The 19,377-nt window shown below is 46.9% G+C and overlaps 1 protein-coding gene across 1 annotated transcript in view; it reads left to right on the top strand.

Annotated features, from left to right (window-relative positions):
* Positions 1–19,377, top strand: part of Ksr1 (kinase suppressor of ras 1) — a 155,990-nt gene that overhangs the window by 78,094 nt on the left and 58,519 nt on the right. Inside the window, exon 2 of the mRNA XM_070026890.1 lies at positions 15,043–15,183. Within this exon, the coding sequence (XP_069882991.1) occupies positions 15,043–15,183 (141 nt within the window). The remainder of the gene's footprint in view (positions 1–15,042; positions 15,184–19,377) is intronic.

Genomic DNA, 19,377 nt, shown 5'->3' on the forward strand with positions numbered 1-19,377 from the left:
CTTCCACTCTTGGGTTTAGAGGGGGTTTGTTAGTTAGTTTTTTTTTGGGAGGGGGTCCAGTTGTGGGGCCTGAACTCTGGGCCTGGGCACTGTCCCTCAGCTCTTCGACTCCGCTCAAGGCTAGCACTCTATCTCTTGAGCCACAGCGCCACTTCTGGCTTTTTTCTTTTTGCTTATGTGGTGCTGAGGAATCGAATCCAAGGCCTCAGGCATGCAAGGCAAGCAAGCGCTCTACCACTGAGCCACCTTCCCAGCCCTAGTTTGGGTTTTTGAAGACAGGATTTAGCTATGTAGCCCAGTCTATATAGTCCTGAGTGCTGGCATTACAGGCCTGTGCCATCGTGGCTTTATGTCTCTTTCTTTTTCATGCCATCTAAGTCCCATATTACCATATCTTGCTTTCTACTGCTCAGATAAAGTGCATCCATGGGAAAAAGTATCCAAGATTTTATAGTGGAAGATTTTATTATGGAGATGATTTCATCATGAACTAGCTAGTCAAATGGCCTTTACAAACTCTTCAGAAGAGACAAGCTGTCTTTGTCAGGAAACCCCCACAACCTTCTTTCCTTAGGAGTGTTTTCATCTATGATGTTAGAATTCTGCTTTCCTTTGGAAGGAGTGTGTGTTGCTATGTGACTGCTTTAGAGCTGCAGGTAAGAGTTGGAGATGGCACTGTTAAAGCTGTTGCCACAATGAAGTGTGTGGCCTAGGCCATGTCACTCCGTCTCTGAGCCTTGGTTTCTCATTTCATGGGGATGTTAGTCCTCATACATTTGTGATAATGAGGTGCCATCTTCCCAAAGCTCTCCATGTCCCCTCAAATGTTGTGACTCAGTGTGAAGGATGTGGCCACATATCCATAAACATGGTTACACATGGTGTGCTTCATGGCTTGTGTCACTAATAGGTCACTTTGGTTGTTGGCTGGTATCTGGTAATGCTTGGGCCTCAGAGTACATAGTAGATTTTAAGCGGGATTGGGGCTGATCTGCCCTTGTGGAACATCTTTTTCTATAGCAGGGAGCTTGTGGAGATCAGTAATCAAGACCATACATTCAGATACTTGCAATTTGAAGTCATCCCTAGTCACCTGGTCTCCTATCAAAGGTATGGGATAGTCTTTCCCATAGTGAAGGCTGCAGAGATAGAGAATAACTATTTACAGGGTGTCTATATTATGCCATCTGTTGGCATGCAACAGTGTCTGCTCAGCCAGATTTTGAGGATGATCTTTTCCATCTGTGTGTGTGTGTGTGTGTGTGCGTGCGTGCGTGCGTGCGTGTGTGTGTGTGTGTGTGTGTGTGTGTGTGTGTGTGTGACGCACTTAGGGCCTGGGTGCTGTCCCTTTTCTTTTCACTATGTCTAGCTTTTTAATTGGAGATAAGAATCTTATGAATTTTCTTGTCTGGCTTTGACTTGCAGTCCTTAGATCTCAGCCTCCTGAGTAGCTGGGTTTTCTGTGTAGCTGGGTTTTCTGTATGTATGTGGGCCACCAGTGCCGGCTCCCATGACTTTTTCAATTAAGATGGAGAAACCTTCCTTTCCTTTCCTCTAAGAATGGAGAGCGGAAGACAGACCAGCATGGTAGGCTGACTGGAGAGGCCAAGATGAGGACTGACTGCTTTTGGCAGATGCAGCCTGTCTCTGGTCTCTTTCTGATCCATTCTGTGGGACTGTGGGGAAGAGTTGGAAGTGGTACTGTTGGGACAGCAACTTTTGCTGTTGATAACTAGGGCATCATCATCTGGACTGTTTGCTGCCTGTAGAATGTGTGCTGCTAGGTTGGCCCAAGTTCCAGTAAATGAGACAGCATACTGGACTCTGTGTAGTTGTCTGGTTTGCCGAAGAAACTCAGCACTTCAGCTTCCTGCATTCCAGGCTGCTGGGATGCCAGAAATTCCCCAATGAGCAAGAAGGAAGTCTTGTCTTTATAGTAAAAATGCTAATAAAATATCTTTTGAATCTGCTCCTTCCTTTCCACCTACACTACCACTAACTAAATTACTTTTTGTTCTAATAATTTGCTGAATTGAGAGGCCTTCTTAATTGATTTTCTTGTTCCTGATTTCTCCACACCCACTTCAATCTGCCCTGTACATGGTTTCCAGAATAATTGTTCAAAAATTGAGATCTGATCACATTTCCTCCTGTGCTTCCCTCTTCATGCCTGCAAGATTGAATGTAGATATCTGGCCTTTCAGGATGCTCTAGAATATTCCAGAACTTTCCTATGTGAGCTGGTACTGGCTCCAAACTGACTTATTCTTCCTCCCCAGTCCTCTTTACTCTCTAGCAGCGTGCTATTCCTTTTTTTTTTTTTTTTTTAAGTTCTTTTATGGCTCTAGTCTTTGCCCATGCTGTGCCTCAAACCTAGTATCTCCCCCCCCTTTTTCTCTGTATGTGATATCCTATATCCCACCCCAACCTGCTTGACTCTTTATAAACATCATTTCCTCTCTGATGCTTTCTCACTTCACCCCACAGGATAGAGCCAGTCTCCAGAGATCCTATAGTATACACAGATCTCTGCCATGGAGCCCAGGTGGCACACTCCTTGTGGTGTAAATTGTCCTGGTGGTACTGGGGTTTGAACTCAGAACCTCCCACTTGCTAGACAGACACTACCACTGGAACTGCACCTCCAGCCTCAAGAAAACAAGTCTTAAGGGTAGGTAGGTTGGACCCACTGGTAGCAGTTCATCTTGGCCATTCAGTGTGGCCTTTTTTTTTCTTTTGCTAGTCCTCTGCCTGCTTGTTCATATCTAGGTCCTTTCCAGTGTTCAAAGTTACAATTCTTCAGGTTTCCTTGTTGTAACTGAGATCAAGGAGCAAACTGGCTTGCTCCATGGCTGTGTTCTGTGGGCCAGGTGAACTTCAGACAGGCACATGGAGTGTTTGAAGTGGGGGGCACAGGTTTCAGTGATAGATTGGGCCACACCTGTGGCCCCTGACACCTGAGTCAGTCCTTCCTCTCTGTTTTCCTGCAGAAGGCCTGAGCACAGAGGCCACTGTGTTAAGGTTTTTTTTAAAGGCAGAGAGACCTGCTGTCTGGTTCTTTCCTCTCCTCTCAACCAGGCACATCTGTGGACACATCTGTCGCCTTAAGTTAGTTGGAGCAGGTTGTTATGGCTCACACAAGGCCTGGTACTAGGAGGATGATTCTTTGTGGAGTGACTGTGTGGTAGGTAGATATGCTTCTTCCCTGGTCCTTTGTGCAGGGGAGTTAGGGAGGAGGTGGACATCTTGCGTTCTCATGATTTAGTTCAGTTTGTCCAAGGACTGATGACAGAAGAGCATGTGGCTGGGGGTTGCAGTATTGAAGCCAACATTAGAAGTCATTTACTTCTCAAGAGACAGGTTGCTTTTCATATAGTACAGCTTATTTGGTGTTCCCTTGACTTCTCAGGTAGATGCTGTCAGGCAAACATCTCTATTTTGGATAGGTTCTTACTATGTAGCCTAGGCTGGCCTCGAACTTGTGATCCTCCTGCCTCAGCTTCCTGAGTGCTGGGATTATAGGTGAATCCTTTAGAGGCTCCTGACCTCCATGCATGTGAGATGAGACTGCTGGTGTTGCTGAGAAAAGTTGGAGTCTGTCTGTCCTACTCTGCTCACATTCTGAGTTTCTCAAGCTTCTGGAGTAGCTAATGTACATCTCAACCACCAGTCTCCTTTCCCTGACTACTTACTGTGCTTAGTCTCAGACTGTGGACTGTTATTAAATGAGTAGTCCAACTCACTGAGAAACTAGCTGATTTGTCAGTTCTTCTGAACATGGTCTCCTGGCTCTTCCTACCATCGTGCCAGCCTTGGTGGGTACTCCTGCCCATCCACAAGGCCAGAAAAGGACACAGGGTTTTCTTAGCATGGGGCTGACCTTCCCATCTGCAGCCTGTCTCCAGGTCCTGGAGTTTGGCCCTGGAGTGGAAGGCAGGGCGGGAAGCCCTATTCCCAGCTGTGGCTGCTCTCACCTCTGGCCTCCTTGGGAATGTCTCTACTTGCGGTCTGGGGCAGACTTGTTTGTTTGTATTTGAAGTTCCCCGACTCCAAGTTTGACGTCAAGGCAGGATGGCTGGTGGGAGGCTCGGCAGGGAGGTTGTCTCTGCACAAATGCACATGTCTGGCAGCATCCTCAGAAGAACCCATGAGGATGAGCTGGGCAAGGGACAGCTGTTGTGAAATACCCCTCCTGGAGATCAGGTCACCTCTCCTTTCTCCTTTCCTTGCCCCTCTGTCCTCCGTGCTCTCTTAGTCTGTGCCTTGTCTGTTCATGTCAGCTGTTCTGGGGACCCTTGGGTGCTTGGCAGTGCTCTGAGCGCAGGGCTGAGTTTGGATCAAGCGCTGTGGTCAGCCTGCGCCTGTGCGTGGAGCTTCCGGAGCACTCCTCACATTCCCAGAAGTCATTTTGTAACATGGGCTATGGCAGCCACACCAGGCTGCTTAGCTGACCGGGTTGGCAGGAAGTTCCTGGAAGCACACTCCAGCTTTGGTTGGGGAGGATGTGAGGGAACATCCTGAGGCCCAGGCAGGGCAGTCCCGGGTGGGGAAGGGGTGGCAGTTTCAGGGCCCATGAAGGGAAGGAAGACTGGATGAAATCCAGAGGTTTAGGAGATAAAGAGATTTGGCACTAGTAAAGATTGCTGTGGGCATCTACTTAAGATGTGGTTCTAAGCCAGCTGCCAGGGGCTCATGCCTATAATCCTAACTATGCAGGAGGCTGAGTTCTGACAGTTGAAGTTTTTTTTTTTTTTTTTTTTTTTGGTCCGGTTGTGGGGCCTGAGCACTGTCCCTCAGCTCTTCAGCTCAAGGCTAGTGCTCTACCACTTGAGCCACAGCGCCACTTCCAGCTTTTTTCTTTTTGCTTATGTGGTGCTGAGGAATCGAACCCAGGGCCTCAGGCATGCAAGGCAAGCGCTCTACCACTGAGCCAACTTCCCAGCCCCTGAGAGTTGAAGTTTGAAGCCAGCCTGGTTAAAAAGTTTGAGACTCTTATCTCCAGTTAGCCATCAAAAAGCCAGAAGTGGATCTGTGGCTTGAGTGGTAGATCACTAGCCTTGAGTGAAAAAGCTCAGACAGTGCACACACTGTCTACTTCGGAGGAAGGAGACAGGGCTTCTGGTGAGCTAGGAGTTAGTCCAGAACCCATATCTGCCAGCTAAAAGATGTAGTCAAGACCAGGAATAGAAGAGTAGGATGGTCATCCAGGTGCTTCACCTAACATACAAAGCATACTGACACCTTGAAAGAGGTGGCTAGTTTTAATGTGCTGATTAGGAGGGGGACAGGAGTTGGGTGTAACCCAAGCGTGGGTAATTGCAAATCAGGACCAGAGGTAGTGGTCCAGTTGGAAGCCTAGACTGGGATGCAGCTCGCACAAGGCCCTGGGTTTGATCGCCAGCAATGCAAGTAGGAAGCCTGGCATTTATTCACAGGATTAGTTGCTTGGAAAGACAGAGCATTGCTAGATTTGTGTTGCAATAGAAGCAGCCCTTACCTCATGACATCCTGCTTATATTGGCCAGGACAAATGAGAAGAGCTGAGGGAAGTTGGTAGCAGGAGTTGTTTTGGGAGTTGGTGTGGTGCACAAGCACAGGATATTGGACCGAATCCTCTTACCCTTGTAATTAAATGTTGTAAAGCTTTGGTGCCTTGGTGTTTTTATTAGTAAGAAGGGAATAATAAAGTACTGCTACACATAGCATCAGTTTAACACCTGTGGTTGTACATGTGAGTAAGTGACAAGCAGAAGCTTGTCATTGTGCTAGGATGGACTCAGAATTGCACATACTGCTGCTTAGAGGGTCTTTTAGCCAGTGGGGGAGCCAACCCAAATTTCAACATAGCTCTGCTTTTCTCTACTCAATACTGAGTACACAGTTCTGCCTGTTAAGAGTCTGTAAGGGTCTGCAAAGCTTCTGTGTATACATGACTGTATCTAGTAGGGGAAAGGACTGGGGTTGTGTGAAAACCGGGTTATGTGCTACCAAAGATCTATTCCATTTGCTGCCTCCTGGAGTTGTCATTGAGAAACTACTATGTCTTTGGAGGAGGTGGTTAATACTTCTAAGTTGATGATCTTCCTAAAAGGGAACTGCCTCTCAACCTGAGAATCCAGAGTTGATCTCAGCCTGTGCCTGGGATCCATCTGTCCATTTGTACCCCAGCATCTGTCACCAGGGATGAAACCGCCTGTTCTTCTTTTGAGACATGATGACTGGTATCATGGAGATGATTGTGTCTAAGATGGCCACTGTCTGAGTGAAGATGAGATTCACAGTGTCTGGCCACTTGTCTGGCCCAGATCATGAACTTGTGAATTCCCCTACAGAAAGGATCTCTACAGCCTAGACCCTGCAGCTTTAGGGTAGAGCTGACTTTGCTTGCTAAGTCAGCTGTCTACGAAAAGGTATTTTCTGCAAGGTGTGAGAAAGCCTAGGTTACCTAGGGAGGTATGATTCAGATAATACAGAGTAAAGATCTTTGTGCTTCTCCTTGCTGATGTGTTCCTGTGGTGAGCAGGAGTGACACTCATGGGATCCTGGACATCCACAAAGTATGGAGGACAAAAGCTGGGATCTGTAGAGTGCAGTATTGCTGTAGAATGTATATGATGCTCTCCATTTGTAAGTGGGAAGCTAAGAGGAGGTAAACTAGTTTTCTGTCCTTCTACCCACATGGCAGACCTTAGGTCTACCTGGTTACCAACCCAGTGCCTTGGACAGGGGCGGGGGCCATGGTTAGGATAGTTCACAAGTGGCCTAACTAGACAGACCAGGTGCTGGTGGTAAACGAGAAGCATGGGCACCCTGTGCTTGTGGGTAGTATATTTGCCCATCATTACCACTGTGCTACCCAGCTATCTTATGATAGTGTCTATTCCCAATCAGCCATCCTGTGATAGTCCTTGGGAATACTAGCACTCTACCACTTTGAGCAACAGCTCCACTTCCGGTTTTTGAATGTTTAATTGGAGATAAGAGTCTCATGTGGACTTTTCTGCCCAGGCTGGCTTTGAACTGCAATCAGCAGATTTCAGCCTCCTGAGTAGCTAAGAATACAGGTGTGAGTCACCAGCACCTGGCCCTGCATTGCTATTCTCCTTGGGAAGTAGGGCAGCCTCCACAGGGCTGTGCTCTTGCTGAGGGGTCCAGAAGCCTCCATATATGCCTAGCCTCAGAAGCATAGTTCTCCAAGTCACGGGCCCCTAGCTTGGGTGAGCCTAGCCCCCTAGATCACTGTGATCCTGGGTCACTTGTCACATCTACCAGGCCCTCCTGGGGGCTAAACTCTAAGATCTACACAACCAACTGAGGGGAGGCAAATGTGGGCTAAAAAGTTAGGGTGACAAGGAAAAAGAGTTTCTGAGACATAACATTCTGTGTATCTGGGGTCTATGAGCAAATCAGATGTATGGGCCTCCGTGTTGCTGGGATCCCGGAGTTCCTGGAGCTGTTTCCTTTCCCAGCAGGAGTTTCTCCCTCTCAGTGGCTAGTGATTCCAGTGTCAGCCTTGCAGATCATCTGCTCTGCTGGGCCCATACTCCTCAGGGATACTTCACAAGCCTCACCTTCACCAGAGCAATTCCTGACAGCTTCTGTTTGGGAAGTTCCTGTCCAGATCATGCCTGGAGCAACTGGGGTGGCAGATTGCTAGGGATGGGTGCAGGTGCTCATCAAGGCAAGAATGTTCCCAGAGTTTATGCCATTCCACTCCAGTCATGTTGCCTGTTGCTGAGAGTGAAGGTGAGAGCCCCAAGGAATGTAAAGGTTCAGGGTTTGCCAAGTGAACCAGGGTGAGCCAGGTCTTAGCCCTCCCACGTTTAGAACAAATATGTCTGATGCGCAAGTTTCAGTATCAGCCTTCAAGGACAGTGTCAGAGTTCAAAGTCTTCTTTAGCCTCATATCAAGAGATGGGTATAATTCCACCCACCTAGTCCCTCCTGCCCAGGAGGTAATAAAAGAAGACTTGAAGACAGATTGATATGAGTACCACCTACCACAACCACCACAGAGTAGGCATTTTGCTGAACATTTTCATCGATACTTTTCTCATGTAAATCTTTATACTAGCCTTTCAGGTGGATCAATCTTATTTTACAGGTAGGAAAACAGATGCAGCTGGATTTGGTAATCCCAGAACTTGGGGGGCTGAAGCAGGAGGATCCTGACATTGAGACTCAATTAATCGATCTACATAGTGAGATCCTATCTCAATTCCCCTTCTGTTCCCACCCCCTCCCCACCAAAGAAACTAAATCTGACACTTGAAGTTTCTTTGCTGTGATCGCCCACATAGGGCGTATGCATCCAGGGGCTTTGAAGCTGTCCTGCAGTGTTGAGAGTGAGAGTTCTTTCTGGTGGAGCTGTGTAGCCCAGGTAACCAACAATAGTGACATAGGCCCCCATACTTTTCTGGCTTTTTCTAAGAACTTTTGTCTGTAGCGGCTCACATGGCCCTGACCTCTGAAATGGCACTATTGTTCTAGGTGGTGAGGACAAAGCTGAGCTAAGCAGTTTCTCCATCTTCGACCTTTTAATGTCAGCTGGTCTTGCAGCCCAAGAGTCTTAGTGAGCGTGTGCTGTGTACCGAGTATCAGGCTGTACCCAGACGTCTGTAGGCCGGCTTGAAACTCTTCTGTTGTCTGGAAACCAGGCTGGGTGTAGGGCAGGACAGGGGACAAGCTGAAGGGAAAGAACAAGTGAGTTGGTGGAGACCTCAGTTCCTGCCCAGCCTCTGTCAGCATCTTAATGACGCCCCCTGCTGCTGCTGGAACTTCACCACTGGAACCTCAGGTGCTTTTCTATTCTGGAAAAATTTATATCTTGTGGTTTTTGTGGTGAAGAGAAAATGATGCTGCCAACGAAAGGGCCCCTGTCAGGCCCCCGGGCTGAGCTGGCAGGCCCTGCTGCGGTTTCTCTGGGAAAGTGGCCCTTTGGTGCTTCTGAGATTGCTACAACTTTCTGAAAAGTGAGAGCGGCTCCATTTTGCTGTGATGGGGGTGCAGGGGGCTGAGTACTGCAGTGTTTCATGCCCCTAAGCAGAGCCCAGATCTGTAGAGAGCAGTCATCGCGCCCCAGTCATCCTACTCCTCTCACTCATTTTCTAGGTGCAGTGGTCAGTCACTTCAGATTCTGTGCATCCTGCCTGTCCTGGGGTCTGCTTGGGGCTTCTTAGCAGAGATCTCCCAACAGTCTTCAAGAAAGGGTAGGCTAGGGATATAGCTCAGTGGTAGAATGTGGCTGTGGTTTAATTTCTGAGGACTGAAAAAAGAAAAAGAAAAAAAGAATAAACAATAGTGATAACAAGCAATCCCTACATCTTTACTGGGGAATTTGTTCCTGGTTTTGTTGGGGGGGGGCAGTATATGTGTGTGGGTGTGTGCGTGCATGAGTGCGCGTGCACACGCACACATGCGCTGGTCTCAGGGTTTCAACTCAGGCTCTCATGCTCTTACTTGGCCTTATCCACTCAAAGCTGGTGTTTCTACTACTTCAGCCACACCTCTTCCATTTCTCTCTGTGTGTGTGTGTGTCTGTGTGTGTGTGTGTGTGTGTGTGTGTGTGTGTGTGTGTGTGCGCGCACATGTGCCCGTGTGTGTGTATGTGTATGTGTGTGTTTGTTTGTATGTGCCCGTGCATTGAGGCTTGAACTTAGGTCCTGGATACTGTCCCTAAGCTCTTCCTCTCCCCCCCCCCCCCCCCGCAAGGCTAGTGCTCTACCACTTGAGCCACAGTTCTGCTTCTGGCTTTTTTCTCTTTTTTTTGCAGGGGGACGGTAGATAATTGGAAATAGAGTCTCATGGACTTGCCTTCCCAAGCTGGCTTCAAACTGTGATCCCCAGATCTCAGTTTCCCCAGTAGCTAGGATTACAGGCATAGGTCAGTTTTTGAGATGCTCAAACTCCTGACTTGTCACTTGTCCAATTAGTGATTTGGTTCCCAAGCCATTTTGATAAGCACATGTGTCTGACTAGGCTCCAAAATGTATCAATGTTCTCTTTTCCATTCATTTTACCAAAGTTTTAAAATAACAAACAGCAAACCAGTGCATTGTGCAGACTGCTGAGGTTCTAGTGATGATCAGGAATGCAGACCTAGTCTCTAGCCTCCCAGAGTCCACAACCTTAAAGAAGAAAGCAGCGGTAGTGGCACTGTAGCTCAAAGTGGTAGAGCACTAGCCTTGTGCTGAAGAGCTCAGGGACAGCACCCAGGCCCAGAGTTCAAGCCCCATGACAAAAAAGAAGAAAGAAAGAAAGAGAGAGGGGGTGGGGGAGGAAGCAAGCAAGCAAGTAAGCAGACAGGAGAAATGAGATATGTGATCATTTCAGGGAAGTTCCTGTAGGAAGAGGTGTCTAAGCCAACCTCAGCTGGGTTCCCTAGGAAGATCCTGCCTGGCACAAGGTAGGGGCTGAAAAGAGCCAGGCAGGTTAGAGAGGCTGAATTGCTAGCTCTACCCGAGGTTAGAATAACCAGCCATGGCCAAAGCCCAGTGTGGAATGGATGTGGAATTGCTCCTAGAGTTCTGCCCCGTGCTGGTGATAGATGTTATTGCTGTTTCTCTTAGTGCCAGGCCAGCCTCTTTGGTTGATACAGTTTTGAGTTTGCACAGCTATTTGATTCATAGGCCTGCCTTAGGTCAGCCCTGTGAAATTGTGACTTGGGAGTGGTTTGGAATGAAGGGGAGGACTGGCTGCTTCCTTCCTCCTTGGCCAGGTGGGGACAGAAATGAGTGGGGTGGACACTGGCTGGCTCTGCTAGCTTGTCATTTGGGGGTTTCCATATCTTCAGTATGATCTGGTCACTCTTGTTTTGCAGATGAGTGAACTGAAACCCCAAAAAATAAATTCACTTCCTGAAAGACAAACAGCCGGGTAACTGGCAGATTTGGATCTGCTCATCTCAGAAGTATGTGTTCTGACCCATTCCTGTGAGAGACTGCTTTGAAGGTGTTAGCTTGTATAGTAAGGCTGCTGTGGTCCAGGCTGTTAGAGTCACAAGAAGAAAGCAGAAATCCTCACTTGGGGGCAGGGGAAGCCTTGATGAAGAGATGGCCCACTGGGCAGAAAGGACAATTTAAGCTGAGGCCAGCAGTGTAGAAAACTAGGCCAGTAATTGAGGAATAGCTGTTGGGTGGGTGGGTGCCTCGGGGACTGGATGGGGCAGAGAAGGGATAGGAATGGAGATGAGACTGGGAACGGAGGCTGAGGCCCAGATTTTAGAATTTGTCTCAGGGAGGGATGTGGATTGAAGACTGAAGGAAAGACCAGAGTGCCCTACCTCGTGTACTGGATGAAGGTGACCTTCATGCCCTCAAGGTGTTCCCAGGTGGACAGCAAATTAACTTCTTACACATAAGAAGTTGTGAGCCTCTGCAGAGAGATTTTTGGGCAGAAATGCCCTGGGTTTGTCTGTGAGCTGGTACTGGCACTGAACTTCAAAACTTCAACTGACTGGAATCGTTTTGATTCTGACTCAGTGTTCCCATGTGCTAACAAACCCTCTTGGCAACCTGCCATAGCAGAATTTGCAGCTTGGGATCTTCAGAGAGATGGCCAGTGACTCCTAGTGGGCTGAGTACTGATAAGATCCAACTACCTTTTTTTTTTTTTTTTTTTTTTTTGAGAGTCTTACTATGTAGCCCAGGCTGGCCTCCAACTATATATCCTCCTGCCTCAGCCTGCTGGAATGATAGGTATGCACTACTGAACTTTACTTCCAAACTACTTTTTGAGGGCAATTTCAGTTAGTGGTGTGGAACTTCGTTGTCATTATAGGTCTCATTTCCCATCTACATTCCCCTTTACCTTACCACACAGGTTCTCTCCCTGGGGTCTGTAGATGGAATGAAGTGATTTTAAAAAGAGAATACACCTCGGGGAAGGTAGGGAGGGAAGGGATGGTAGGGGGAAAACAATGGAGGGGGTAACAATGTTCAAGAGGAAGTGTACTCATTACCTCACTCATGTAACTGTAACCCTCTGTATAGTATCTTTACAATAAAAAATGTTTAAGGGCTGGGAAGGTGGCTCAGTGGTAGAGCGCTTGCTTTGCATGCCTGAGGCCCTGGGTTCGATTCCTCAGCACCACATAAACAGAAAAGGCTGGAAGTGGCGCTGTGGCTCAAGTGATAGAGCGCTAGCCTTGAGCTGAAGAGCTGAGGGACAGTGCCCAGGCCCAGAGTTCAGGCCCCACCACCGGACCAAAATAAAAACAAAAAACAAAAAAAAAGTTAAAAAAAAAAGAGAATACACTATGTTTTTGTTAAATTTTAATTAATGAGATAAATATTATATGTTATTCAGCCTAGTAGAGGTAATAAGGTACAGTTGGCAAACACCTGTGACTTGGGGGCTGGTGGGAACCCCAGCAGGTAATTTTCATACCACAGGACAATTGTGGAGCTATCTGAACAAGCTGTTTATGCCTGCTATAACTTCAAAACTACAGTGATTAGACTTGATGCTAATGTCATTTAACACTCCAGTAGAGATTTAACACAATAAGCCTATTGCCCTATCATATTTAAGGAAATTTTTGATGAGTATATTTAATATACAGTAGACAGTTGGAATTTGCAGGTACGTGGTTCCAAGGAGACCACTGGTGGAGGAAAAACTGAGTGCTCTGGACGTGCAGAGTTCACAGCTATACTACAGATGCTTAATTCATTTTCCCCATAATGCCACCTGAAAACTTTAGCTTTTCAACAAACCTAAAATTTTCACTTCCATCTCTTCAAAGCACCCTCATTTTTGCCTTGCTTTTGGAGTAGCATTTGCTCTTTTTGGAAGGCACATTTTCATAAAATTAAAGCCAGAGAAACATGCAGGGAATCAGACGTTTGAAACACACTTGACATGAACACAGAACAGACAGAGTGAACTTCGTAATGTACACGAGAGAAATAAAAAATTTGATTTGGAAATTTCTTTTGATTTAAAGTTTTTTAAAGTTATCTTTGGACTTCATTTTGTCAAAACCATGTGGAATAAGTCTTTATAAGGCAGGCATATTGAAACTGATTTTCTTTATAATCATAATTTTTTTTTTTTTTGGGCCAGTCGTAGGGCCTGAACTCTGGGTCTGGGAACTGTCCCTCAGCTCTTCAGCTCAAGGCCAGCACTCTACCACTTGAGCCACAGCGCCACTTCCGGCTTTTTTCTTTTTGCTTATGTGGTGCTGAGGAATCGAACCCAGGGCCTCATGCATGCAAGGCAAGCACCCTACCACTGAGCCACCTTCCAAGCCCCTATTTTTTAAATTTAAAAGTATTGTTCTTTGAAAGAGAGTGGGCCTCCTCAAACCACCAAAGGGGCCATTAACTAATGGTTATAAGCTTCTGTCCTAATTGGAAGTTGGGGGCCTTTCTAAATATTTGCAATTTAAAATCATTTGCTATAGCTAGGCACCAGTGGTTATTCCTATAATCCTAGTTACTCAGGAGACTGAGATCTGAGGACTGAGTTTTGAAGCCAGCCTGGGCAGGAAAGTCCGTGAGACTTTTATCTCCAATTAACTATCAAAAAGCCTAACATGGAGCTGTGGCTCAAGTGGTAAAGCATGAGCCTTGAGAAAAACAATAGCAGCAACAACAACAACAAAAAAAAAAACAGTTCAAGGAGAGTGCCTAGGCCCTAAGTTTAAGCCTTAGTACTGGCAGGTGCACACACGCACGCATGTATGCACACACACACACACACACACACACACAAATTGCTATTACTATTAATTATTTAAGTCTATGACATTGTTAATATATAGTTCCCTGCGAAGAACTGTATTTGAGATCTTTATAGATAGAAGGGAAAGAAATGAGTTAACCAGGCACAAAGAGGGGCAGCTGGGCCTGAGGGTCTCCAAGTGCTGGGTTCCCAGACTCTGAGGTTGTTGCTTGCCTTATAGTTACACTGGAAGTTACCATGCTGGATGCCACTGAAGTCTTGTTGCCATCTCAGGTGTGCTCAGGGCTGCCTCTGGGGCCCTGCATCTTAGCTGAGCAGTCGGCTGGGCTCCCAGCTGTCTTGGGTACGGCTTACATTGCTGAAGGAGTCTGCTCAGCAGCCGCTGCTTAGAATGATCTCCCCTCTTTTTAACCTGTTCCTAGCTGTGTCCTCCTTGGATGTCTTGTCCCCTACCTACATGTTCTTCAATCCTGGTCAGAACCTAAAGCTTTGTCTGAGCTTTACCTAGGTCAAGCTGTCTTTGTTCCAACATAATCTTGAGTCTTCTGAAAGTCTGGACAGGCTTCCCTTGGAAAGACTCACATGCCTGGAATTTGCTTATATGTCAGGATGTGCACCTCTCAAAGCCCACTTGAAAATGGGAGTCCAGGGCTCCTACTAGTACTGCCCCTACCCAGCAGTCATGTCCACTATGTCAGGTGCTCACTGTGTGCTGCTGCTGAGCTAAGAGCTTGTCTCTTTTTAACCTCTCCAAGAAGGAGTGAGAATTTCTATTATTATCCTCATTTTGTAAGTGGGGGAGTGGGGGAACTGATGCTTTCTTGGTAGTTGGGTGAGGGTTAAGTAACTTGTCCAAGGCCATAGAACCAGAATAACTTGGTGGATTTTTTTTTTTTTTTGGTTGATTGTGGGGCTTGAACTCTGGGCTTGGGCGCTGTCCCTGCGCTCTTCAGCTCAAGGTGAGCACTCTACCGTTTGAACCACAGTGCCACTTCCAGTTTCTAGTGGTTTATTGGAGATAAGTCTCATGGACTTTCCTGCATGGGCTGGCTTTGAACTGTGATCCTCAGATCTCAGCCTCCTGAGTAACTAGGATTGTAGGAGTGAGCCACTGGTGCCCGGGCTAGCTTTGTGGATTTTAAGCTAGGCTATCTGATCTAGGAGGTTTAGGGAATCCTCCTGGCATCCCAAGCTCCCATGGACCACTTCCGATCCATCCTTTTCCTAGCCCTGCCCTTTCCATTTGTGACCTTACTGCTGTGGGAATGGTGGCAAGGGGGTCCTGGAATGTGTTCAGGCTGCCACATGCTTGAGCCACCAGTCACTTTGGCCTCTTCTCTATTGGATTTCTTGCAGGCAAAGCTGGTGCGGTACATCTGTAAGCAGCGGCAGTGCAAACTGAGTGTGGCCCCCAGTGACAGGACTGCGGAGCTCAACAGCTACCCACGATTCAGCGACTGGCTATACACCTTCAATGTGAGGCCCGAGGTGGTGCAGGTATGCAATAGACTCAAGCTGAAGACCAGAGAGGGAGGGGCCGGATGAGGACCCTTCCCCCCCCATACACACACATACCTCAGAGCTAGCTTCACATGGCTAAGCCTCTGGTGGAATGCTCTGTTGGGAAGGGAACATGGTGATGGGGTGGGAGGACAGGGTGAATGTGGTTGGTGCTATTGTTTTATAAACTGCATAGTCTGAGGACATGGGTCATTTATTTGCTCTCCTCGTCATGACAACAGCTACCTTTCCTGGAAGCTTTGGCTGTGAGGCAGTCTCTGTGCTAAACACTAAAAACATAATTCTCATTTCACTGAGTCCTCTAAGGAAGTGACTGTCATTATGCTCGAGGAAATTCAAGCTACAGAATGATTAAGTAATTTGTTTAAAATCGCAGCTAGGATTTGGAAATGAGTTTAAGTAGAATTTCTGGCTGCTTTGGCATGTTGTCTTCTTCCGGCCATCCCACTCAACCACACCAACCCAACAATTAACAAGCCTAGTAACCAAGGAGACCAGGTTGGGGATATAAATAAATCAGCACATGGCAGGTGTGGTTCATGTAGTCAGGACCTATAAAATCCCCTACATATTCTGAAACCTAGAAGATTGGTTCTTGTCCCTATGTAAGAAGTAACAGACATTTGATGTAAACACTTAGGAAAATAGAAAGAAAAAAAATCATGTAAGTCTTCCTGCCACTCAGAGAAAAATCTTTTTTTTTTTTTTGGTCAGTTGTGGGGTTGAACTCTGGGCCTGGGCACTGTCCCTTTAAGCTTCAGCTCAAGGCTAGCGCACTACCACTTGAACCATAGCACCAGTTCCAGTTTTCTGGTGGTTCATTGGACTTTCCTGCCTGGGCAGGCTTTGAACCTTGATCCTCAGATCTCAGTCTCCTGAGTAAGCTAGGATTACAGGTGTGGGCCACCAGTGCCCAGCTTCAGAGAAAATCTTTGATCATTGAGATCTTGATATTTCCTTCTTTTTCCTTCTCCAACACAGAAGCATTCATGAGATTTCTAGTGGGCAAGGTCTATGCTGTCCATGAGGGGATCACTCGCTTCATGTACTATATGACGAGCATGTAGTGCCTGGCTGGTGGAGCTGTGCTATAATTTCAGAGTACAATAGGAGATGGACTATGGCCTGAAGACTTGACACAGAAAGAAAAAAGCCTGAACCATAATCTCAGGATAACTTGTTATATCAGATTTTTAGTATGTTGGGCCAAATGTTATAAAAATTAATTTTCAGACAGGGGCTGTGACTCAAGAGTGCTGTGCTTATTTAGAAAGTTCAAGGCTTTGAGTTTAAACTCTACCCCCCCTCTATCCCCTTCCCCCACTCCATATATATACATATATATATATATATATATATATATATATATATATATATATATAATTTTTTCTTCTTTTAAAAGTGTGGCTCATGGGCTGGGAATGTGGCTTAGTGGTAGAGTGCTTGCTTAGCCCTGGGTTCGATTCCTCAGTACCATAAACAGAAAAAGCCAAAAGTGATGTTATGGCTCAAGTGGTAGAGTGCTAGCCTTGAGCAAAAGAAGCTCGGGGACAGTGCCCAGGCCCTGAGTTCAAGCCCCAGGACCAGCAAAAAAAAAAAGAAAAGAAAAAGAAAAAGTGTGGCTCTTCAAAAATGAAAATGTGAATGTGTGGCTTGTGTTACATTCCTTTTGGCAACACTGGTTGAAACTATTTTGAATAACCAGTATGTTTTTCCTGTCTTTTCACAATTTCATGTTGCATTTATCATTTATTATGCCCAGGCAGGGGTTAGTTCCAGCTGTTGGCTATTAGATATAATATTGGTCAATATTATCCATGAAGCTATTTGTAGACATGTTTTCCCTAGGAGGGATTCTGGATGGGAAGTGACAACAACTTCAAAGGTTCTCATTGTGGAGGGAGGAGCGAGTATGAGGCCACAGGAGTGTTCAGCACTGAGAAGCCCTTGGGACCGTTTCAGTCTCCAGTGACCTTCTATGGTACAAGGTCAATGACTCTCTTAGACTGAAAGGGTGGGCTGAAGTGAAGGTTGAAGGAAACTTGTGTGTGAGACATTTAATTCCTTGAGCTTAAACAGTTGGACAGATACCCACACACAATGAGGATAATGAGCTACAATCTCCATCCATCTCCCCACCCACCTTCCTGCCTGACATTTTCTGCTATACAGGAAGGAGGACTGATGTGTGATGGTCACAGATAGAAAGCCAAGGACTTGTGCACTGAAGAATCGAATGGCTTCTCCAGTCTCCTAGTTGAGTCCCACCATGCCTCCTCTCTCCAGAGGATCTCAGGGACAGATGCAGCTATCTCCACACCCACATCTACTTTGGGGACACTGTGGCCTGAAAACAGCTCTGTGAAAGGGACAGATCTGCTAAACTCCAAACTTGTGCCTTCTTTCTTGTCCTAAGACATCATGTCTTTGGCAGATGGCCTTGCTCCCCGAGGGACTTCGCTCCAGACATCTGAAGGATGTACGATACTCAACTTCATTGCTGTCTTTTGGCAAGGGGGCCTGGTTTTCCCAGGGCAGAAGACAGTATCTTGGAGTCCAGCTGCAGGGGCTGTTATGGCCTCTGGAGAGCTTTGTAGTGGCAGCCATTACAGAGGTCTCCTAGCCAAACCCAGTGATGTAGTAGATAAGGGGTCAGACACTATGTGTGGTTAAGCTACACTGGGTGGCTGGTCAATGAGCAGCTAGCTTGGATCTAGGAATCAGGGAGGCAGAGGCAGTACAACCCAAAAGCCAGGTGGAAGTTGGGAACTGGGGTATTGGCTAGGGCACAGAGCTCTGTGGGAATGGAGGGTCACCGTGAGACAGCAACAGCTCTGGCTACCCTGTGACCGCTACACTTGGCAATTGTGAGGCAGCTCACAAACTAACCTGTCCAGGGCAGGGCTTTTGTTTGCTTCCTTTTGTACACCGATGGCCCATCTGCCCATCCCAGTATGGAGTTGCATTTTCACCATCTGATTGCTCAAGCCCCTAAACCAGGAGCTGGCCCTGATTGCTCTTCTGACCTCACTCAGGACAAGTTGTAGACTTACCTACCTCTTCTACTCCCACCCCTGGGCCACTTACATCTGCAGCAGCCTCTCAGTAGGCTCCCTGTTTTAGCATTTACCCCTTCACCCCATTTCCCACCTGGAATGACTCAAGAGATGCCTCGGAAGCTTTAGCCTCTGCTGGCCTCTCCTTGACTTCACCTGGCTCCCTTTCTTCTGCTCTCATGTCCTCTGACTTTTGTTCTCGCTCCTCTCCTCCCTGGAATGCTCTGTGACTCATCTGGACACCTCCTTCTCCTGGAGGTTCCCTGCACAACTCCCCTAGATGGTCTTTGCAGCTGATGGATTCAAAATATCACCCACCCTTTAGTCTCTAGCAGTGCACTGTGGTGTATTTTGTCATTAACACTAATGGAATTGTCTAGTATACTTGTATACTGTTTGTGTACTTGTGTACTTTCTGTTGATTTTCCATTGGAAAATCAGTTCTATGTGGTAGGCCTGGCAGCTCTGACTTCTTTTTTTTGGGGGGGGGGTCTGGTCATGGGGCCTGAACTCTGGGCCTGGGCGCTGTCCCTCAGCTCTTCAGCTCAAGGCTAGCACTCTACCACTTGAGCCACAGCGCCACTGCCAGCTTTTTTTCTTTTTGCTTATGTGGTGCTGAGGAGTCAAACCCAGGGCCTCAGGCATGCAAGGCAAGCGCTCTACTAGTGAGCCACCTTCCCAGCCCCATAAATAAGTTTTTAAAATGTAGTTGGAGCTGGGCACTGGTGACTTACTCCTATAATCCTAGCTATACAGGAGGCTGAGATCTGAGGATTGCGGCTGGAAGCCAGTCCAGGCAGAAAAGTCCATGAGACTCTATATCTCCAATAAACTACTCAGAAAAAGCCAGAAGTAATGCTGTGGCTCAAGTGGTAGAGCGCTATCTTCAAGGCTGCCCTGTATCTAAATCCCTAGCACTGTGATATAATGAATGAATGAATGAATGAATGAAGTAAAAAAAAAAAACATGGAAAGAGAGTGTATTTCACCATAATATGGCAGGTGTAACAAGCATTTGGTTTTAAGTAAGTGGTGACATGTTACTCTTAGCTCTGGCTTTCGGTCTAAATCCTTCAAGAGGCCCATAACGAGCCACCTTTCTAGCCTTGTCCAG

This window comes from Dipodomys merriami, unplaced genomic scaffold (assembly GCF_024711535.1).
Source record: "Dipodomys merriami isolate MVZ:Mamm:240054 unplaced genomic scaffold, mDipMer1.0.p SCAF_19, whole genome shotgun sequence".
Lineage (NCBI taxonomy): Eukaryota > Metazoa > Chordata > Mammalia > Rodentia > Heteromyidae > Dipodomys > Dipodomys merriami.